The sequence below is a fragment of the Medicago sativa genome, chromosome 3, assembly GCF_051527215.1.
Source record: "Medicago sativa cultivar Bolivia chromosome 3, Bolivia_mono, whole genome shotgun sequence".
In the NCBI taxonomy this organism is placed as follows: domain Eukaryota; kingdom Viridiplantae; phylum Streptophyta; class Magnoliopsida; order Fabales; family Fabaceae; genus Medicago; species Medicago sativa.
The window spans coordinates 12,697,402-12,720,903 of NC_140751.1; the positions used below are offsets into that span (position 1 = coordinate 12,697,402).

General features: G+C 34.4%; 2 protein-coding genes across 6 annotated transcripts; both read right to left on the reverse strand.

The window, feature by feature from the left end:
* Positions 1 to 69: 69 nt before the first annotated feature.
* On the reverse strand, positions 70 to 5,524 carry LOC146935821 (Early-responsive to dehydration stress protein (ERD4)). Of its 4 annotated transcripts, none has more exons than XM_085750904.1 (10): positions 5,156 to 5,523; positions 3,886 to 4,029; positions 3,609 to 3,672; positions 3,248 to 3,460; positions 2,918 to 3,106; positions 2,485 to 2,783; positions 2,090 to 2,369; positions 1,379 to 1,657; positions 564 to 797; positions 70 to 396 (listed from the first exon to the last, which is right to left on the reverse strand). In XM_085750904.1, the coding sequence occupies exons 1-10, from the start codon at positions 5,431 to 5,433 to the stop codon at positions 247 to 249; spliced, it is 2,130 nt and encodes a 709-aa protein (XP_085607030.1). In that variant the 5' UTR covers positions 5,434 to 5,523; the 3' UTR covers positions 70 to 246. The 4 variants fall into 4 exon arrangements, with proteins under 4 accessions (XP_085607030.1, XP_085607029.1, XP_085607031.1 ...); XM_085750903.1 differs by having other exon boundaries at positions 2,918 to 3,112; positions 5,156 to 5,522; XM_085750905.1 differs by having other exon boundaries at positions 2,918 to 3,112; positions 3,886 to 4,012; positions 5,156 to 5,264.
* A 1,803-nt stretch (positions 5,525 to 7,327) lies between these two features.
* On the reverse strand, positions 7,328 to 15,619 carry LOC146935822 (disease resistance protein RUN1-like). Of its 2 annotated transcripts, none has more exons than XM_085750899.1 (5): positions 15,107 to 15,619; positions 10,957 to 12,028; positions 10,276 to 10,527; positions 8,426 to 9,232; positions 7,328 to 8,080 (listed from the first exon to the last, which is right to left on the reverse strand). In XM_085750899.1, the coding sequence occupies exons 1-5, from the start codon at positions 15,595 to 15,597 to the stop codon at positions 7,526 to 7,528; spliced, it is 3,177 nt and encodes a 1,058-aa protein (XP_085607025.1). In that variant the 5' UTR covers positions 15,598 to 15,619; the 3' UTR covers positions 7,328 to 7,525. The 2 variants fall into 2 exon arrangements, with proteins under 2 accessions (XP_085607025.1, XP_085607026.1); XM_085750900.1 differs by lacking the exon at positions 15,107 to 15,619 and adding an exon at positions 12,435 to 12,693.
* Between the last annotated feature and the right edge of the window lie 7,883 nt (positions 15,620 to 23,502).

The following is a 23,502-nucleotide window of genomic DNA, read 5'->3' on the forward strand; positions in this document are numbered from 1 at the left end:
TAAATAGTGGCTATAGTGCAAAATTTGACCAAATCGCTAGTGTTCCACCATGTGCAATTTAGTTCAAAATGCTGTCAAACAGTGGCTCTCGCATTATTGTGTGGTAGAATTTATACAAACTGCTGTTTTCCGTACTACGCAGTTACAACACTGAATAATTCTTGGCTTCTGACACATTTTATTTCATTCTATACTTCAATTATCATTATTTTTTAAGAATCAATGAAAAAGTTACAAAAGTGAAGATCATGAAGATACTAATGGTGTTGAGCTTGACTCTGATGCTGTGAAACTCACTGGTTGCAGACCTGATGGATAATAGGCATTGCCTGCATTCTTATAATGGAACTCCAACTGACCACACTTTTCATCAAGTTCATCATTTTCAGCCGCATCCTAACCGGGAAATTACAGATTCAGTAAGGTATAACAAATTGCTACAGAAATGATAACTCATGTCGACATAAGATGAATTTAGAAAACATATTCAGAAAGAACTTATTCTTATCGTATACCATATAGTATATATTCCTTTTACTCATGAAAGATTGAGTGAACTGTACCTTGAGAGACTGATGGTGAAAGGAAGGGAGAAAACGCAACTTGCAGTACTCGTTAAACATCAGAGTGAACAAAAGTAATGGTATGGTTGATATGGAAGCAGCTGGCTTTAACTTGAGTCCAAACAGACCAATCATGGTAATTTGCATGAGAATGATTGCTAGGAGAATGTAGTGATGAATGTATGGCCAATATTGTCCGCATGTTTCGTATGTAGTTTCATACATATCTTCAATCTGCAAATTCATGTTTTGTACTGCTTAAGACAACATTCATAGAAGACAAACATAAGATCTGGCCATGTTCATTTTCAACCTTCATTGTGAAAGGTAAATGCTGATCTTTCAATGTGAACAATTTTAGACAAGTACATAATCACCTAAGATTGAATATCTGGGTGGAGGTAGGCTAAGCTTGGCTTTGTAAGACATGAGATTAGGCTACTTTGAAAACATTAGGCCCGATCTTACCTATTACTTATCATATACCAATTTCTAAGGTCTGGCCTGATCTTTTACAAAGTCCGACAATGTTTTATTTAAAAAATTACTTCACTGTAATAGGCTTTTTTACCATCCCAAGCCTGACATTTTTAATTTAAAATGCTATGGAAAATCCTAAACCTGATCTTTTTGCTAAACAGAATGAGAACGAGCCATACCAGGCATTAACTAGGTTAGGCTATAGACCACTATCGGGCGATTTGGCCTATTCCCACCGTATATGTAACTAATTGTGTCTATTTGTGTTCCTGTGCATTAGATTATTTTATAAAACAACACAATAAATGAGTGTTTTAAGATGCTTACAAGCATACCTGGTTGATATAGACAACATAGCCTAGACAGAAGTAAACAATGAGAAATGGGAGCAACAAAGGCGCAACTACTGCGTACACTAAACCAATTAGTATTGAGAGAGAGACAAAAGGGATGATTCTAAAGTAAGGCAATGAATAAAGATAAGGATTCCTCTCTCTTTGACGGCCAAGAGTACAAGACATTAAAGCATCCCAAATAAGTAAGCCAGGTTGGAGAACTTCCAAAGAAAATCCTGATAGTCCATCTGTCAAGATGTATGTCACAAAGAAATCTGCCTGAAGACAAATGTATAGCAGAAATCAAACTCATCAGCAGACTATTCAAATATAAGAGGTAATTTCACTAAGGTCATGTTATGATAAAGATACTAATTAAGTGCTTATGACTAATTTATTTTTATAACGAAAGATAAAATAAAGTTCAATTATATTTATATAAGTTATCACGAATCTGTCATAAACTTATGGAAATGAGCTGAAAACGGCTTATGAATTTGTCATAAGCTATTTCCATAAGCTCTCTCAAACAGTATCACAAAGGCTGATGTTGTAGATAGACTTAAATAAACCAATCCAAACATGTCCAAGAGGATACTAACAATCCTTGGAACTCCGCCTCAATTATTCATGAAAACTGCTTCAACATCGTTCAAAATTATGATGCAAGTTGGACAAATGACAGAAATGACAGAAATGGAAACAACATACTTGGGCGGAGACAGCCGTGGCAAGTTCATTTGGAATACTTTTAGGACGGCTAATAAATTTTCCGAGTGTATCAAGGAGAGATCCTGACAACACACTCACAAAGAACACGTTTCCAACTAGAAAGTAGAAAACCATGTTGCAGGCTTTGATTTCCTCCTTACTTCTTGCAACACATCCAGCTACTTTAGCCATAGCAAACATTGCAAATGGAACAACGTATATAAATCCTTTGAGTACAACACTTGGAAGATATCCTGTCACAATAGAGCTTAATCCTGGTCTAAAGAATGAACAACATGCAACATGTCAGTTTAAGATAAGGAAACAAATAATCTTTTCTTTATAAACCAATAGTTTGACATTTAATCAAAAGGAATTTAGCGTAAGATTCTCACATCAACTGCACAGCCATAGCTGGAGGAAACCATTTCTTCAGTTTTTCATATTTGGCTATTCCTTGAACTGCAGTAACAGGGATGGCAAAGAAAATTGTAAGCAATGATGCTGCAATGACAACGCCGAGTCTACAAAGCGGAAGGACTCTATATGATAATCTCAAATTCCTCCAGGAAACATCCCTTGGTTCTGGAGCAAGTTCGGTGACCCAAAGAAGTGGATGTGAATGCTGCTGCAACTGAGCTGCTACTGCAGCAGCAGAACGCGACTTGAATGTAACAAAAGCGACAGGTAACTCCTAAGATATAATACAAAAGTCATGATTCTTTGATTTCATATTTTAACTCTTAAGTAAAAAGGCATGAATGTGGTTTATGCTTGAAATTCTACTTATGTAAAAGTGTTAGACAACCATTACACATAAACTGTTACCTTTTCCTTGAGGATGTCTTTGCATTGTAACTGATGAATCTTGCGACAAAGGGCTTGAAGCTTTTCTTCAAGCAAATCTACTTTTGAAGTCTTTTGTTGTGAAAAATCCAAGAGGGACAACTTATTCTTACATTTCTTGGTCATGGAAGTCTCTCTCAAGTCCTCTATTTTTCTTACAAGAGACTTTGTCTGGTTCTACATGTAAAAAAAAAATTAGAGGATCCACACTAGATTGGATTTGAACAATAAAAATAACAACAAATTCTCATCAAGCATCGTATGCGACAATTCTGAATCGTAGATGTAATAATGCACATTGCAGCTTCGTACCATCAACTCATCAAGATTTTCAGTGTTGTACACCATTTGATAGGAATAGTAAGTGTTTGGATAGTATTTAGAGAAAAAATGATCAACACAACAGTCGCGAGCCTTGTGTTCAATACATAATGGAATTTCACGAACTATGACTGTATATCGGTCAGGTCTATGCTTTAAATTTTGCAGTTGTTGAATCCTTTGAATTGAAATATCTTCATATTCCTGGAATTGAAATGTCTTATGAGTGCAATTATAATACTAACTTTTTTGAATAACGAATTCACCGAGCAAAATGGCTATTCCAACATTTGTCTTTTTTAGCTAAAAGTAAATAATGCAAAGAGTTATGAAAGTAACTGAAAAAATTCACCTTATAAAGTAGGTACATCCCATAGAAAGATATAAAACACAAGCATGCAAAATGCACCCAAAGCCTGCTAGAAAATCATAAAACCATATATGTGTGTAAAGCTAGAATAACCTATGTTTTAAATCAAAGTTGTAGAATTGGTTACAATTGCATCGCAATACAAAATATCTGTCGCAGAGACATAAAAACTTGATGTTGCATACCATACTGCGGTCACAAACTTTATTGTTTTAAATCATGAAAGTAACATTAAATATGGAAAATAAATTAATTTGACCTTGTAGAACCTCTTCTAACATTGGATATAGTAAAAGAATCCATAGTAGAGTAGCTCTTATCTTTATCTTCCTTGACACCATCATAATTGATAGGGAGAAGTACCGCTAGCCCAACAAGAGAACACACTGCAAAAAACTTAATGCTACAAATTGAAAACAAAAAGTAAATGAACAAAATAAGGTAACTCAGAACCGAAATTGAAATATAGTAAAAGACTAAAATGTAAGTAACGAAATAGTGACTTTTAACAGGTTCGAAAAATTGTGCCCGAGGCCTTGAGAGGAATGTGGCTGGCACTTTTTATTATTCGAAATCAAATAACCGTTATAGCGTACAACCATATTCCAAAACCTAATTATAAGTATATGATCTAATTATAAATAAACTTGTTATAGTTTAAAGACCTTTCTAAAAACAACTCAAATAAAAACAGGGAATATGTAATAAACTAAGGACTTGTTTGAGTCTATCTACGACACAAATACTTGAGAGTTGAGACTATTTGGAAGAGTTTATAAAAACTCCTTGTCACATTTCATTAGTTGTTATCATTTTATTTCCATCAACTATCCAAGTTAGTTTTGGAAAACAACCTATAAATTACCTTGCATCATGCACAAGTTGGTTTCTATAATTGAATTAATAATAAGTCACACCATTGAATCAAATGAATCAAATGAGATATGATAAGATATGATGTGACTATTCAAATGAAATATGATAAGATATGATGTGACTTATTGATCTAATTATAAGAAACACACTTGTCACACCGGTAACCAAAATTTAGTTACAAGTGTGGTTAGGGGAAACCAAATTTAAGTGTGACTTGCGAATTGAGTGCAAGACAATTTTACATGCATAGCAGACAAATCACACTTATCACAACCACTTATAGTAAAACTGTCTCGCACCATGCAAGAGGTACACTCTGCATGGTGCAAGACAATTTTACTTGTGGAGTATTAGACAAAACCTTTAATTTATACAAAAATTCTTTGACTTTAGTTTACGTTTGGTTAAAGAAATAGCTTATGATAAACACTAATTCTATAAGTTATTTATCCAAACATGACATAAACTTATCTACCGAAAACTACTCTATATCAATTAGATAAACACTAATTCTATAAGTTATTTATCCAAACATGACATAAACTTATCTACCGAAAACTACTCTATATCAATTAAACTACAAATAAAAACAAAGAAATAAGCTAGCTAGTAGCTATTAAGATTTGGAAGAATGAAAGTGAAAGTTAACTAACCCAAATTTAAAGAGCCTAATGATAACAAGAGCATCAAGACCATGAGAATGAAGTATATCATCTTCAGTAACATGGTAAGCTCGAGAAATCCAAGAAATGGAAGGAAGAAAACGATGGTAGGAAGAGTCAAAATGAATGTAGTGATGATGTGAGAGACGATGAGCATAATAGATGGAAGCAAGAGATGGTTGTTTCTTGAGAATGGAGAAAAGTGATAGTGTTATGAAAGCTAGTCCTATGTTTATGGCTGCAGAAGCTAAAAGACTATGAGGGTTCATTTTCAAACTTCAACTTAGTTTGGAGTTTGGACATATACATGAGAGGGAAAGGGAAATCAAAGGGACAAAGAAGAGTATTTGGTTTGTGTGCCACCTTTGAAAGTACGTGGCAAAGATTGAAGTGAAGAGGACGTGACTCACTCTAGATGTGTTTGCATGCTTTTTTTTTTGTGGGAAAATGTTATTTTTACTCATACATCATCATCTTCATATTTACCTTTCAAATATTATTTACTGTTCACCCATTAATTATTACATAGTTAAATTAACCATAGTTTTAACACTACTGCATTCTCGAGATTGAATTCGAACTCATAATCTTGATTAAACTAGAAAAAATATGCATCATCTTATCTAAACGCTCTTAGGTAACACGTTTCATTTTTTATTACATAAAAAACAAAGTTCAAAAGTGTAATTAATGGTTATTAAATATAACAAGATGAATCTCTGCTCGTTTCTAATTAGGTACTTTGTACGGTGTTGTGAAAATAAGTTAGTTTGTTAAAATATAATAAAAATCATATAATGAATTGAATATTTACTTGTCCTTAACCATATACTCTATTCGTTTTAAAATATATGTTGTATTCAATCACTTTACATATACCAATACACAATTTTGATTGTTGATTTTAATTATCGATAAGAAAAAATTATAAAAATTTAATATTTTAAAAATACTTATCGAAACAAATCGTACATCTTATATGCTAAATATTTATATAAGTTAAAAAATATGTTTAAAGTAAATCATGTGAATAGTGTATCTCGTAAAATATGACATATGTCTTAATTAAAACGAAAAGAGTTAAAGTAATATTCAATGAACAGTAACATACAATGTCAAACGTATGGTGTCATCATTGATCTGTGTCCAAATTGTGGGACCATTTTTGCAGTACCTTACACCAATGTTACTATAACAACATTAGCAACCACAATGATCTTCTAAATTTAAATTATTTTGCTGAACTTCTTAAATGTATATTAATTGGGCTATATTTGAATCTTATATGTATACATCATTTATTTATAATTTTTTGATTTTTTTATTGAAAAAGTCAAACTAATCCACTAAAATTAGTATTGAATAGAATCAAACTTGAGGCCTTGAGTGAAACATACTACAAGTCCCAAGCCAACACTATTTTTTTTTTTTTGGTTCAATAACCTAGTGGCTAGATCACACACTTTTAAAGTGTGGAGAAGTGGGGAATCCGGGGTTCGAACCCCGGCCCCGCAAACATTGTCCCTGGTAGCTACCAACTGAGCTACACTTACGGGACCAAGCCAACACTATTAAACTAATCCAAGTGTGTTTATTTGTTGAATGTTAGTATATAAACATTTAATTACTCTAATTTAACATCTCAATGGAAATCATCAAAGATACCTCAAGTACAAAACCAATTTATCAGATGAGAGGTGTTTCTTATAAACTCACTCTGACGAGGCCTAATAGTATTTTTTAGAGAAATGATATTTTGACAACCACTTTTTGACAACTTTTTGACAACTTTCTCTCTCATACTCAAATGATGTTGTTATCCTCTCTCTTCCTTTTTCTCTCTCCATTGTTTTTGACCAATAAGAAGTGAGAAAAATAAGGTTGTCAACAAAGTTGTCATCAAATGGATGTCAAAATATCATTACTCTATTTTTTATGTGGGACTACTTACCAATACATCTATATATTATATAAATAAATTTAATGATAAAATATTCGTTTAATAAAGAAATACATTAGAAGAGAAATTATAGAGAATGAAATTATCCTCAAAATCTTAGGTTCGATTCTCTGCAGTGCTAATTTGGGCGGGTTAATTTAGCTTCTTAAAAATATAGAGAATGAAAATTATACTTGTTGAAGTTGTAATGCTTATGATATCTTGGGGGGAGTAGAGTTGCATTAAGCTTTGAGCAAACAAATCAAATCTGTATGCATACATACACACCTAGCAAATGAAAGATATCATCAATCAATAGTGATGTATAAAAGAAGAAAAAGTGAAAATGGAGAAAATAAAATTGCCATTTTCCATGCAACATCACTTTGTAGAACATTATATGTTGTACTTAAATAGATATATCATCTACACAGCCGTTTAGATGAAGGATAATTGTCTATATTAATTCTTTCATCATGACCATTCTTGTAGAATTTTGGCACTTGTGAATAAGATATATCCTCCATTCTGTTTTCTTGTCTGTACACATGAATTCCATACCATTTCACAATTGCCATTCTTCTCATTCCATGAACAGCTTGTGCCATCAAATGCTCATCTTCACAATCTATACATGAAACTTCCACATGATTCCAACCATGTTCTAACCATGTTTGTCTGAGAGTGTGATTATTGATAATGGTTCTTAGATCAAACAGCCAAACATGTTCCTTCAGAATTGACCAACTGGAACATGGGGATAGTATCGTTTTGTGGCCGTTGATGGTTAAACAAAACCTAACTAGAAAATGATGAGGCAGATTTTCCAACATTCCAAAAACAACACACACACAAATACTAGGGAATCTCTCACGAGCGTAAAAAGATATGGATCTTTCACTGCTACAATGATCAAACCATTTTGGAATACTTGATCCTGGAAGCATTACGGTTTTTTCTCCAGTTTCGTGATATGCCTGATCATACATAAAATAGTCAAAATTTTATAGAAGCAAATGTATCACAAAACAAATAACTATTTGGTCCCCCTCCGAAGGAGTAGCTCAGTGGTGTCACCAGAGATACTGAGGGAATTATATGTAGGAGATCCAAAGTTCGATCCTGCTACTAACATTTTCCCCTCCGGCAACAAGCTAACCACTAATGTTTATCTATTTAAAAGGTTTAAATATGGCTTTGGTCCCTAGATAATATATCACTTTTTTACCAGGACCAAAATAAAAAAGTAATATATATGCAGGGACTAAAAACAAACATACATGGTACAAAAAATTCAAACAGGAAAGATCAAAGAGGAAAACCTGGCTTAATAGTACACTTTGTGACTGGGATGTCAATGAGGTGCAGTTCGATGCATCTATTTCTCTCAAATTTTGTGGAATTACTGAGATTTCTTGAAGCTGCATACAGTTTGTGAGCAGAAGAGTATTCAAGTTGATGCATTCTTTAATGCATGGTGGAAGGACAGTGAAATTACTGTAAGATATGTCCAAATGTACCACATTGGCGAAACCATTGAGACATATAAAAAGATGCTCATCCGTTAAATTGCAAGAGCTCAAATACAGGTGAATCTTGTTTGGAGACAAAGTGAAATTCAGTGGTCCATTATCATCTTCAAATTCAGTAGAAATCCCAAACCCTTTACATGAGTCAGCTTGAATTTCTTGAAGTCTTGGTAGTGTAAATATGCTACTAGGTAGCTTATCAAGCCTAGGACAATCCATCAGAGTTAAAACTACAAGTCCTGTCACATTTCCAATTGAAAATGGTAATTCCTCTATGGCAGTTTGACACAAGTTGATGTGTTGCAAATTTTTGATCTTGCATAATATTTCTGGGAACCTCGTGAGTTTCGAGCACTCCGAGAAAGAGAGAACTCTAAGAGATGACAACTCGAATGCAACAGGGATTGTTTCTAGACTAGTGCATCCTGTGGCGGTTAACTCTTCAAGGTTATCAAGAAATCCAACAGAATCATGAATTTCAGTAACATTTATGCAATTATCAAGATTCAATGACATTAAGTTTGGGGCAGCAGACATATCCGGTACTTCTCTTAAAAACATACAGTCAGTGAAATCAATACTAACCAAACTCCTCATATTCTGAAAACAAAAAACATCAACAATTAGACAATACATTTGATATTATTATTTGCAATTAAAGTTCATAGGAATATTTCAAATGAGAAATGATATTTTGACACAAACTTGACAACAAAAATCGACAATTTGGATGGTTAACTCCGTTCAAGTATGTGGTTAATTAAGTTCAGTTGATCGTTAATAAATATAACAAGGTGTTGCAACTTGTTCCAGAGTGGGCCAAGGCCCACTCCGGGTTGAACTTGAGTTCGACCCAGGATCCCAAGTCAGATGTAGACGACCTAAATCTCACTGGATAGCGGCTTGAACCAATAGATCCTGACCGTCCAGTCCGGATCCAAGGCCAGATGACCACGTAGATGGTCACACCTGTCCCTCAAGGACAACTGTCCAGATTAAGGCTTTACAGCCAGAAACCCTACTTATGCACTAGATTATCCCATGCTTAGCAATGGGTAAGGTAACACTTCTAACCATAATATAGCCGCACTCTCTCTACAACCCTCACTGACTTGAGCGTGGGAGCATGAGCAGGTACAGTACACCACCCCTCTTCGGTGGAGAAGGACTCACGGAAGATTGCGGTGGACGGAGACAAGCTAACCTCATATACACGGCGGATCACTACTCATCAAACCGTCTCCTTAGATCCAATAAGATCACAACTCATTATCCATTCACTGGATATAATCTACCACAAATTTAAATGTCATCAACTATGACTCTCAGGTGTTCAAATATACGATATTCATTATAACCCTCCAAATTATGTCAAATAAAAATGATTTTCAGGTTTTCAAATATACATGATACATATTATCCAAAATATGTGTCCAAATATATATATGAAAATTGTGATTAATGACATTCAAAATCATGGTTGATTGTGTTATGTAGATTAATGATTAGCAACACATTGTTATATTCTTAATTCATCTATTAAATGGAATTAACTATGTATTTGATCTATATTAACCATCAATTTTGTTGTCCCATTTTGTATTAAAATAACACAACTCATTTCACGTAGCACTTAAACATACCTTGAACTTGTTGAAAATGAGACACTTAGAAGGCAAGTTGACAAAATCAGGTGGTAAACACCATGAAGGATATCCACTCCAATCCAAAACTCTTAAGCTATTAGGGAGATGTTGGAGAACTTCAGAATATATTGCGTCGTTAATAATTAGTATTCTCAGGCTTTTCATCTCTTTGAAGGCTTTGTCACTCAACTTCTCTACCTTCCCTTGTGGTAAGTTGTCCAATTTCATGACTTCTATTTTATCATTTCCCTTTTCAAGTAAAAATATGTTAACTAGAACTGTTCTATCAAGTTTTGTTAGAAAAGAGAAGCATATGTGCATAAAAATCAAAGAGCACTATTGTTTCTTATGAAGGAATTTTACAAGAAATAGAGGAATGCATGAAAATGGGATATTTGATCAATTAATTTCTGGCTGATCATACATGAGAAAGTTAGAGATTATTATTTGTAAAGTGTTACTTCCTTCCACATATTATTCTTGAATTTCTTGTGAGACTCCTTCATAACAATAAGCAATTATAGGAAATAAAAAAAAAGGCACTAGTTTTTGTAATGCTAACGTAATAGATGTTGTAAACAAACAAAATTTGGCAATAAGTAGCAGCAAAAAGGCTTGTTTCACAGATCTTCATTTAAAAACTAGAAAGTAAATAAAACCAATAAAAATAGTTTTTACCGCATTTTCATCTAAAACTTGAAGAACATCCTCAGGTATCCATAACCTACTTCGTTTGCAAGGATTCATTGGTGATTCGTGGTGCACTATATTCATAGCCATGTCTATTACATGGTCATTGATCATCATACATCCACTGGGAGTGATTGATATAAGGGATCTATCTTTAAGTCTGTCAATACCATATTTTGTGTAGAAACCACAAGCAGATAGTATTTCTTTGACATATGAAAATGGCTCTCCATTGAAGAAACACGCGATGTCAATGAAAGTTCTCTTCTCGTATTCATTCAAACTATTATAACTCACTTCAAGTATACTCTGAGTTCCTTCATTACGGACTTTTTCATACCTGTCCAATGAAATCTCCCATTCATCTGTTGATTTTTCAAATAAGTCAGAACCTATAACCTTTAAAACTAACGGAAGGCCACGGGCGTAGCTGATTAAGCGATCCCATATTCCTTCAGGATTAAGTCTTTTTGATGCAATGGAACTTAAAAGTTGAAGAGCTTCATAATAATCAAATATAGGTACATCATATATATTTCCAACACCATGAGCAACTAGAATATCTTTATGCCTAGTAGTTATGATAATCCTACTTCCCCAACCAAACCAACTTGGTGATCCTGCTAAAATCTTCAATTGATCCAACTCGTCAACATCATCAAGTATCAAAAGAATCCTTTTACTTTGCAACTTTCTGATTAGGATTGAAATTCCTTCATTCACATTACGCAGATTGATATTCTCGCCAACCGTATCAGAAAGAATTACCTGTTGTAGGTACACCAATCCATATTTGGTTGAATTTTCTCTGACATCATTGAGAAAGCATAGACCTTCAAATTCTTGGCCAATGGAATCATACACAGCTCTTGCCAAAGTAGTTTTGCCTATTCCACCAACCCCACATATTCCTATCTTGATGACATTAGGATCAGACATTTGCAAACGGTATAGTATTTTAGATACACGTGGCTCAAGTCCAACTTCATAAAGCTTCCGTTTTAATTTGTCGCACACTGTATCAGCGATCCTTTCGATAAATGCATATTCATATTCATATCTGTCAAAGTAGAAAATGTTATGAATACTCAAACTAAATCCATTGGGTCTAGTTTCATTTATTGCAAATTAGTGAATATCAAATAATGGAAGATTGTGGGAAGTTTATCTATTGAATTGATTCAACTTAAATATCATTTACAAGTCATGTACGATGTATATGGACTCGGAAATGTGAAGACTGAAGCTAACTCTATAGGCTAACTGGTTATAATCAACTTCTGACAGAAAGTTAACCAACAAATTTCAAACAGAAAAATTAAGTAGCACAACTAACTTCAATGGCAAAAGCTGATGTTGAGTCATGCCACATGCATATCTGATGGTGGACTAACTTCGAGTTATGTGCATCTCAATCCCAATCATTTTTGCACACACAGTCGGTCAAGATCAATGAGAAGAAATACCTTCTCTGAAATCAACAGGCAAAAAGATTCATTGCTTCTCACGAACCGCACAACCTCTTGGTAAATCCTACAATTCCTCAACAATTTACATCTGAACAAGACTGTCTATCGAGCACAAACTCAGATGAGTTCCAAAATGGCTTTTTCAAGATCAAACTCTGTTCACTTGGTTGTTATCATCCGTTTCAAGAGTAATTGGTTGAAAACACTTTTGGCAAGTTTGGGAGAAAGTGCACTGCACACGCACTTCCATTCACACCTACCTTAAACAAAAAGTAAAACTATTGTGACGAGTTGAAGAACACGAAGAAAGCTTTTAAATCCATTTAAAAATATATTTTACAAATCAAATGGGGAAGTGAATTCAGACCCTTTACCAAATATCTTGGTGAGCTACGCATCAACCATAGATTAACTTGCCCTCACACCTCTATCAAAATGGAACTGTGGAGAGCAAATACCTAAACCACACACAGATCACCTCATCATGTCCTTTTCCAAAATTTGCCTGATTATAAATCCATTATAATTTATGATATTGTGTGTTTATCTTAGTCATTCCCCTCGGCATAAAGGTCACAAATTTCCTTCACTTCAATGCTACATCTGCATCTCCAAAGATGTAATTTTCGATGAAGAAACTTTCCTTATTATTACCTGTTTCCTGCCCCAACTAAGCCTGCTGCAACAACAAACACTTCTCCACCATATATGATATTATATTACTCTTCCTTTCCCTCATACTAGCCTATCCCCTCCTCAACTTATCGCTGCCTAGTTATGTCTTTTCTAGAAGCCTTGGTGCAATCCCAGAGCCTTCAGTTGTTGCCCCACTTAATGCTTGTAAAAGATCCCTCCTATGGTTACAAGAACCAAAACAGGCTTAAAACCAAAAAAAAATCCGACTGATGCTGAACCTTTGCTTGTTAATCAGGCATTGTCTAATCCATAGCGGTATGCAGCTATGTCGTCTTATTATGAAACCAAGAGGCTGCAAGTGGGTATTTTGTGTAAAAGAAAACCAAGATGGAAGTGTAATCAAACTCAGAGCTAGACTTTTAGCAAAAGGGTTTCATGATTTCAACGAAACCTTATATCCTGTGGTCAAACATGTCACCATACATATCATCCTTACCATGGTCCTAACACACAAATGGAGCACTAAAAAATTTGATAATAACAATGTTTTTCTGAATGGCATCTGAATAAGTTTATATGGTGCAGCCCCGGTTGTGTATCCTTGGTGTGTAAACTACACAAGTTCCTCTATGGTTTGACGCAAGCCCCAATGGGGCTTGGTCTGAATGCCTCACAACAAGCCTCATTCTGCTAGTTTTTGCTACAAGTAAATTATCCATATCTTTCCATGTATAGCAGGAATAATATATGCCTAAATGTTTTGGTTTATGTGGATGACATTCCCATGAATTCAGGACGATTTTGCCTGTCATCGATGAAGAGGAGCCACAACAGGGGGGTAATTCCCAACAACTGCTCTTACAAATCAAATTGTGTTACAACGCAATTGTGTCCTCTTTGAGTCGCTCAGGTGTCCATTGATGGGTCACGTTTGGAACTCCCTTCAACGCCAAAGAAGGAAGTGCAACTTTGTTATGAACAGGGATATTGGCGGCAATTATTTGAGATTAAAGATTGAATGTGAGGACTGAGCTATGAGCACATCAGGCGCTTCCGGCAGTGGGGACGATGCCGGAGGAGAACTGAGAATTTGACCAACAATTGTGATGGCGCGGCTGACGGTGTCTTAGGTGGAGATGAGATTTTGGTACCCCATTCATTCAACAACAACCGATGGTAGTGCAATAGAGAACATGGTTTAAGTGCTAACTGCACAATGGGTTTTGGTTGAGGGTGGAACTGAATGGTGGAGAATCAAGATGTTTTGACACCACCCCGTAACGACGCTCCCAAGTCAATTCCGAAAAATCCTAAGCCCATTCCGGTTAAAGTCCACATACCACATAAAGACCAAATCTCACATTGGATGCATCAATTTATTGAAAAGGTGGTGGATGTAACTGGTGAAGGTCATTGTGGATTCCATGCAGTTGCGCGTCTACGTAACTTGAGTATTGACGATCACCAAGTGATATGTTACCAGCTGCACAAAGAGCTAATCGGTGAACGAAATGCTCGCTATTGGCGGATGATTAATGATGATAGGCGGTATAAAGAGGTCTTGGGTGCTCTAACATTTTCCGGTATTGGTCCTGCACCACCGGATAAATGGATGACCATGCCGGATATGGGTTTCCTCATTGCACAGAGATACAACCACGCTGTTGTTCCTGTCCATTTGAAGGATGGTTGTCCTATTCCTCCCACTAGCCCGCTGATTACTTAAAATGTTAACAAATTTATAATTTAATTCAAAGTACAAAATATAGTATAATAATAAATAATATTATGATCATATTTACTTAAGTAGGCCAATCTAATAGTTTTTTAATGGTTTGTACCATGACCTTTTAAGCTAAATATGTTTATAAAAAATTTTTAGTCCTTCTATATTTAAGAAAAAAAATCTGGCCTAATTTAGCCTATCGTGGACTAGGTTGTAGGTCCTGTAGACCGGCTCAACGTATTCCCAGTTAGGTCTTGTCAAATTCGAACAAAAAATGTAAAGAATTAAGAAAGAAAAGAGAACATACCCATCTCTAAAACACCACCCTGCCAGATTGGCAGCTTCACGTAAAGCCAACCTCCAACCTTGAACATCCTTTTTGTTATACTTCATTTTCTCCTCATGCTTAGCAAATTCTTGTCCATAACCACCAGTTTGATTTCGAACCTCTGATGGATCAACGTTGTAAAACACTGGAAACACCTCTAGTTCCTTGGCTTTAAAACATCCAATGATTTTGACAAGTTCATGAAGGCACCATTTTGAGGATGCATAGGTTTTGGAGAAGACAATTATGGCCATTCTAGACTCTTCAATTGCTTTGAAAATGGTAGGTGAAATTTGTTCTCCTCTCTTTATCACTTCATCATCCATGAAAGTGCTGATTCCTTTTTGCTCTAATGCATGGTAAAGACTTCCAGTGAAACCATAACGAGTATCTTCTCCTCTAAAACTGAGAAAAACATCATAAGTACAAACACTCTTGGTAGAAGGAAATATCATATGTTGTTGCTCCATTTTACACACACACACACTTCTTGAACGTTAGAAGAGACAAGCTTAAACTTTATAAGAGAGTTTGTTATGTTTAAAGATATGTTAGAACTTGAGTATAAGCCATTGAAATTTCGCAGAAGTTTCAAGGAATGAGTTGTGATTCTTCTATGATGAAAAAGTGCTAAATCTACGTGGATAAATATACGGTGCTAGTAAATATGGTCCCTCATTTTTTTTTCCCTCTCCCGTGTGCTGTCCATTAGGCTGAAATCGGATTTTGATTGGTAGATAACTTTCTTCCGATCATTTAATATCATGTCATATTTTTATTAGATTACCACCATTAAACTCTATTTTAAGAGTTTAATGGTGGTGGATTAACAGTTCAAAACAACTTTGCACACACAACCAATCAAAACATTTAGAATTACCACATCAATTAATGTTTTTAATTGGCGTTGGTCAAATGTAACAATTCAGAATGTTTTGATTGGCTGTGTGCAACGTTATTTTGGACCGTCAACCCACCACCATAAAACTTTTATTTTAAAATAAATTCAAATATTAAAAAAACTTTATTTAAAGAGGATACATAATCAAATTTCAAAGTACTTAGGAATCTATATACTACTAGTATAGTGACCCGTGCCAAGCACGGGGAAATAAAAAAGTTTTTTGATCAAATGTATGGATTTTATATTATGTTATCTTAAAGTTATAAGTGTGGTTATAATTTAAATTTGATATGGAAAAAAATATCATCTTAATTTTGTTAATGTTGTATATATTTTGAAATACCTAAACATTGCACATAACGATTAAAGTATTTGGATTTATACTTATACTAATTATTTGTAGTATAAGATGTACTCATTGTTAAACTTATCATATGTAATATTTTTGCAAAAATACGCCGACGTACTGTATATTATTATTTGTTGACATATTGTATTTTATTAATCATAAAAACTAAAAAAAATTGTATTTTTTTATATAGTAGTCAGTGTCAGATGTATACACCTAGTCTATGAATGCAAACGTTAAATTTTTTACGGGTGTGTATAAATATAGTTTGGGCTACAGAAACGCCGATTGTTATTTGTTTTTATTTTTTACAAAACCAATGGTATAATGTAAATATTGTATTTTAGGGTAACAACGATGTAAAAAAAAAAGTTTCGCATATTGTTATACCTGAAAAGTGCGTCAATTAAAAGTCAATGGAGGAGGATCTGCTTATATAAAAATTGCATGTCCTGTAATGACCAGTATGCCTTACAAAAAAATTAAAAAAAAAACGATTTCCAAACAATACGCAACTTTAGTTTTTTAAATTATAGCAACAACAATTCTAAAACATAATCAATGATCATACTTTTTGAAAAACTTCATGATACACAACATTTGTGGTCTCCTTGCAGACATTATTATCTTCATCCAAGATGAACAACTTCAAACCTTTTCTAGAAGTAACTCGAGAGACAACGACATAGAGTTGTCCATGCGTGAACACGGGCTTAGGAAGATAAACTCCCACTCTAGATAAAGATTGACCCTGACTTTTATTTAATGTCATTGCAAAACAAAGCGTCAATGGAAATTGTCTGCGCTTGAATTTGAAGGGTAGTCCTGGATCACTCGGAATAAGATTCATCCTGGGAATGAATACCCTGGTACCTGCCCTTTTTCCTGTAATTACGGTAGCGGATATCGTGTTCTTCCCTAGAAGTGTAACTGTCAGCCTCGTACCATTACATAGTCCATTGGCCTGATCGATGTTTCTCGTCAGCATAACTGGACATCCCACCCTTAGTTTCAACCAGTGATTTGAAATTCAAAGCTCTTAATACCATTAAGAAATTCCGTTGTGAACCACTCGCTTTGGACATCAGAATTTTCACCCGATCGACAAACAGAATCAGAGCTTAAATACTCTTTCTCTTCACCTGGAATCAGTGACATCGTATATTCGTTAACATGCTCAACTAAATCAAGCGTTGGTGCGAGTATTCCCCTTTCTTGAAAAAATAGCGGGTCACCAAGTTTATCATTCAAATCGGGATACACAAAGTCTATAAGTGACATCAACGAATTTGTTGTGTCCGATATGAGCAAATCTTCAGGAATTTCTACCTTCATTTCACCATTCTCATCCGAAGCGTCATTGCCGTCTCCAATTGAGAGTATCCACTTCCCAAAATTAGCAATGTCTTCTTGCTCTACAGGTACCAAAGATGCACCCAATCTCATATTAACAGTAAGCCTCAACACATTACAATAAGCTCATATCTTTGATGAATTGATTGAGTCATCAACAATATCCTGCCTCGTTCCTTTTCGGACAACATGCAATATCTGCCTGAAATCACCACCTAAAACTATTGTCATTCCACAAAAAGGTCTAAACTCGTTTAGGGGATCATTCTTGGACATGATATCACTCATCCTAAATTATCAACTTTGCGGCACGCACCAGGTCTGCCCTAGGACTATCCTTTTCCATCGTAAGCGATGATGTCTCATTAATCTCAATAGGGACTGTCAGCGTTGAGTGCGCAGTTCTTCCACCTAGTAATAGAAGAGCTGATATACTGCTGGATGCAGCATTCAAAACAATTAACCCCTTCGATCTAACGGCAGCCGACAATGTTTTCTATATAAAGGTTTTTCCAGTACCACCGTAACCATATAAGAAAAAGAAACCACCGTCGTCAGAACCAACGGATTCCTTGATCTTGTCATGCACACATCTCTGTTCATCAGTCAGCATCAGTAACATATTAGCGTGTGTCTTTGCCAGTTCATCCTTGTTGTAATTTAGCTCATCGACGATAAGCTTGTTTGTGAAGGTTGGCATGTCTACTGCGTAAGCCTTGGGCATAGATTTGAAATCAGTAAGCGAACGTCTGTTTTCCTGAAGCAGCATTTCAATTTTAATCAAGCACAAGTTCTTCAAATCATCAGCACTGATACGCAGATTTGTATATTAAATGTAAAGACACAAAATTAATATTAGAACCTTTGCATTCATTTGCGTGCACGTTGAAGAGAAAGTAAAAATCTAAGCTTTACATGAGAAGCCTTTATATTTAAATGTATCATTATGTATTGAAACATGCTTATTTTCTCTTCTGTATTTCTCCTAAAAACTCAAAATGCTAGGGAAAATTGTAGCCTCTTTTGGGTAGATAGCCACAAATCAAACGTGTTACTCAAATCATGGGTCGTCATACCAAAATATTTGTTAAGTTCATGACCACTAAATACACACTATCATGATGTAATACGAAGAATAATCCATTAAGTTTGCCACTAAAACTACGATAGCTTGGTAGCAGTAGCAAATGGTGTTTATTTGTCTGACATTTATAAATAATAGTGTATATTGAATTGGATTGATCTACTTAAAAGATATATAAAGTGGAAAGCTCTCAGGTGTGTCTATTGTCTTAGGTAGCTTGATTTTATCTTTCTTACCCGTGTGAGAGACATATATTAGTTAATTTAGTATCACAAGGCCTAAAATTATATTTTCTTCACTTGAATATATGGTCTACAAATAAGATAGTAAGACCTAAGCCATATAAATATATGTAAAACTCTAGATGTCAAATAAATATGCAAAGAACCTTTCAAAAAGTTATAAAAATAATGGTGGCGCACCTTTTAACTTTCATTTTCCAACTCATTCTATGTTATTGGTTAGTGTGTTGAAATGATGCATGAACTCTGAAACCATTAGAAGACCAATTATATGTGATTTATGTATTTAAGCTCTTCTTAAATTGAGTTTTTAAACTTGCATCTTACTTCAAGCTCAATATTCTATAGGTTTTTGTATAAATTCTTTCACATCAAAGTATAAATTGTATCTATTTATTATTAGTACTTAAATAGATAAATATATTTATCGAGACAGGCATACAATACTTTGAGCATGAATATGTCAACCATTTTCTAAACTGTGCCTTTTTAATGAAAGAAAAAAAATGCAAAAATCAGATCTTACACAAAACAAAATGGTATATAGATTTTGAAATAAGTACAATAAATATTACCCGAAATATTCAGATGCCTCCTACATTCAAATAAGATAGCATCGGACAGCAACTGCCATGTCACATCCCATACAATATCAGGGCTCGTCATTGTGCTAGTGGCTAAGAGATGCACAAACAACCAACATAATTGTTGACCCGAACCAAACTATAAACTATGTTCTGTGATACCATCTATAAACTCTCTGTCGTCATCAAGTAATCCCAAAGCTTCCTGGAACGTGTCATAGGTATGTCCATTAATTTTTTTTATGCAACTATATCCCATGCAACCCTTCTGAATGGTCAACAATATCCTCATGTAGTACTGCTCCCCTATACCAGGCGGCGTGTAATGAATTCTTCCAATTTGATATCCTAGTTTACGTGGCTGCCACTGTTTGTCTTTCTTGACATAAATAAATCTTGTTGGAAATTCAGCATACGTCAGATTGCGACCGCCTACATACCGACGATTTGTTTCAAACCACGCGAGAAAAGTGGTTGACGCTTCCTCGTTATACCTCACTATGTCCTCGATGTCACGATCACCATCGTATAGTACCGATTGTTCATTATGCGTGTGAAACGTCAGTTTAAGAACATGAGGCCATTTATGGTGTATATCAAAAGAAAATATTCTTAACATTTGTCACTAAAATAAGTAAATATTAATCTAACAACTAATTACTAAGTCACTAAAATAAGTAATAATTTTTTCAATCACTCCAAGGATAATTATAGGTCCTGGGTTCAAACCCGAATGAAGAAGTAAATATTAATCTAACAAATAATTAATAACATTTGTCATTCAAAAAAAGTAATAATAGTTTAAATCACATGTCAATTTTTGCACCAAGAAAATATTGTTCTTGCTATTTGTTTTTTCTTTCTTTCTTATTTCTTTTCGGTTTAGTTGTACACTTATTGAGTACCGTGGTATTCCTTACAATTTTGTATGTTCTTTACTCGGTTCATCTGCGATCTTTTTTTTTTTATACTTCAATTATTAATATTTGAAGCGGATGTCCATAGAATTCCACAAAGTTAACACCAAATCAACAAATTAAATATATGTGGAGAGTCATGTTAAGCATGCATCATAAATTTTTGTATTTTATATTTTTTACAATTTTAGTCGTATTATAAATAATTGGTTTTATATCCATCGTCTATCGCTCCATCACACATCGTAGTAAGTATATCCATTTCATAGTTGACCTCTCAGAGATAAAACCATATTGGTTATTAGTAACATGAGTCTTCTTTTTTAGTTTCTGTTCAATCACTCCTTTTTTTTATAGAATTTATGGTATGACTCATGTTTAATTCCCCTATATCCAATTTTGTATATTCCACTTGTTCTTATGAATCAAAATTAAAGTGTTCTTCTCCACTAATCCGGCATTTGCTTTGACCATATCATTTCTTTAAAAAAAAAAAAATTAAGCCACTCAATACCTTTGTCTCTTAGAATTTTCCACCCTTTAATAGGTATGATATTATGTCATCACTCGAAACGGTCTCTCTAACTCATAAATGGTTGGGAGTTCACATTTTCATCATCCTCCTTTTCAGCGTTTACTTTACCTCATGTTCTTGAATCTGACGATGGTAGTTATAGTTTTGGTTCTCCTATCTAATGTATGGGTTGTTAGAGTATAGTAAGATCACATAACCTTCGTTAAATAAGTTGTGGAAATACTTCTTCCATCTATGCTTTATATCTCTTTCCTGAACAATAATTTTACCCTCTTCATCTTTCATACACTTCACTTAATCCAATTCTCTTGTATTTATTTCTCGTCCCTTAGCAAGACTATATATATATATATATTCTCACTCCTTGGTGCCTAAGGATTGATATAACCTATCAAAAGTTTGCATTCTTGCTTCGTGCAACACATTCTTGGTCTCCTTGTTCATCTTATAACTTTCCCAAAATTTGGCACTTTTGCACCTAAACGACTCTTTAAAACATTTTCTTTTGATTATCACTTTACTTTGAACACTTTATTTCTGCCACAAATATTCTTTACCCCTAGGTCCAAAACCACTTGATTTTCCCACCTTTTCTTTTGTTACTTTTCTAATCTCATGCAACATCTTCTTACCAAGTCATTGGTGCTTCCATGTAGTTTCTTAAAACCTCCCATTAAAATCTTGTGTTGGAAACTAATTTGTTTTTAACCCTTTAAATGTCACCACTTGATCCTTTGGAGCCCAGACATGGCATCTTTTCTCCGTTCACCTCTTAACCCTCACAATCGTAACCAATACTCTATGTTCGGTAGTCAAACTCTCTCCTAGTAAGACTTTATAGTCTAAACAAATCTTTTTGACAAATTTCCTAATAAAAAATAAATCTATCTGAGAATATGACACCCTCGTTCTTGTATGAGATAAGATGCATCTTTCTTTTCCAAAATCACATATTAGCTATAGTAAGATCAAAAGCCGACAAAAAATCCAGGATGGATTTACCCTCCACGTTTATCTCCCCGAGGCCATACCCCCACACACGCCTTCAAAACATCTCAAAACACTCCCTCCATACCCATTTAGATTCTCTCTTAAAAAGATATTTTCTCCTAGTGGTATATCCTAAATTAAGCCTTTAAATCCTCACAAACTTTACTTTAAGGTGTTCTTTCAACCGTACATGAGGTGCGTAGGCACTAATAACACTAAAGTTGTCTTATTCCAAAACATATTCTAGGGTTATGATATGATCTCCTATCATGTTTACATTCATAATATGCTTCTTCCATTCATTATTCACAATAATGTCTATCACATGTCCCAATGTAACTTTGTGAATGTACCAATGCTTAATTCATGAACTATATAATTCTTTCGCCTTTTCATCCACACATTTAGTTTCTTGTATGCACGTAAAATTATTATTCCTCATAGTCATAGTATCCACTATTTCCATAGATTCCCATGTAAGAGTACCTATATTCCATGTAAGAGTGAATAAATTTCTTTACCCACACCCGTTCATGAAGATGTGGGAACCCTTGCTTATTTTTTACTATATCTCAATGGCGATGTTAGGACCCTTGCTCATTTGACGTTGTACTTAAGTTATACAACATGTTGCTTCTAGGGAACGACCTAACATTCACACTGTTATGCATTCGGCCCATGTCATGGAGATTAATTAAATTTTTGTGTTGGCTATCGAGACCTAATACAACCCTTCTCTTTCATCACGGCTTGGGAAACCAAACTGAGAGAAAGGTGTGTGTGTGTGTGTGTGTGTGTGTGTGTGTGTGTATATATATCAATGATAAACACTTTTTAAGAAAGGAAAGTCAACTGTTGTATAGTATGTCGTAATTATGTAATCCCAAAAAGTTATGATTATGAAAAATACTATGTTTTTTGTTGAAATAATTATTTTTTTGACAAATTGTTGAAATAATTATAATAATAATAATAATCTATACAATACATAAAGAGAATACATGGTTTTGAGTTGACTTTTTAACATTGTTATTGATGAGTTTTATATAGAATGAGTCGCCTTCCTTACCCATGTATATATTCTTGAGTAGATTATGTGTTAGCCGGTAATGAAGATATATTTTGAGATTATTAAATCTTTACAAAAATAAATCACAACAAAGGCACAATTAAATCTAATATGTTGATGTAACCAAGTGATTGAGTTTTGAGCTCAAGTGGTTAATGAGCTTCCGGACGAATAATTCGAGAGAATCTGAGTTTGATTTTTTGATGGAACAATTCTTGATCAGGTTATCCCGACCTCACGGAGGAATTCCAGATTACCAAAGTTCATTGAGCAATGCTATGTAGTACGAAAAAAACACGGAAAACAACGAAACAGTGGTAGAGATGCATACCAACTGCTATTTAGCGG

Excerpts from the sequence above, each read along its gene's own strand:
- LOC146935821 (XM_085750903.1), bottom strand. The coding sequence starts at position 5,433 with ATGAACCCTCATAGTCTTTTAGCTTCTGCAGCCATAAACATAGGACTA. Across the intron at positions 1,658-2,089 it reads CCACGGCTGTCTCCGCCCAA|GCAGATTTCTTTGTGACATA; the intron begins GTATGTTGTTTC and ends ATTTGTCTTCAG. Across the intron at positions 798-1,378 it reads ATGTTGTCTATATCAACCAG|ATTGAAGATATGTATGAAAC; the intron begins GTATGCTTGTAA and ends ATGAATTTGCAG.
- LOC146935822 (XM_085750899.1), bottom strand. The coding sequence starts at position 15,597 with ATGGAGCAACAACATATGATATTTCCTTCTACCAAGAGTGTTTGTACT. Across the intron at positions 9,233-10,275 it reads TCATTTTCAACAAGTTCAAG|AATATGAGGAGTTTGGTTAG; the intron begins GTATGTTTAAGT and ends TTTTGTTTTCAG. Across the intron at positions 8,081-8,425 it reads AAAGTGTACTATTAAGCCAG|GCATATCACGAAACTGGAGA; the intron begins GTTTTCCTCTTT and ends ATGTATGATCAG.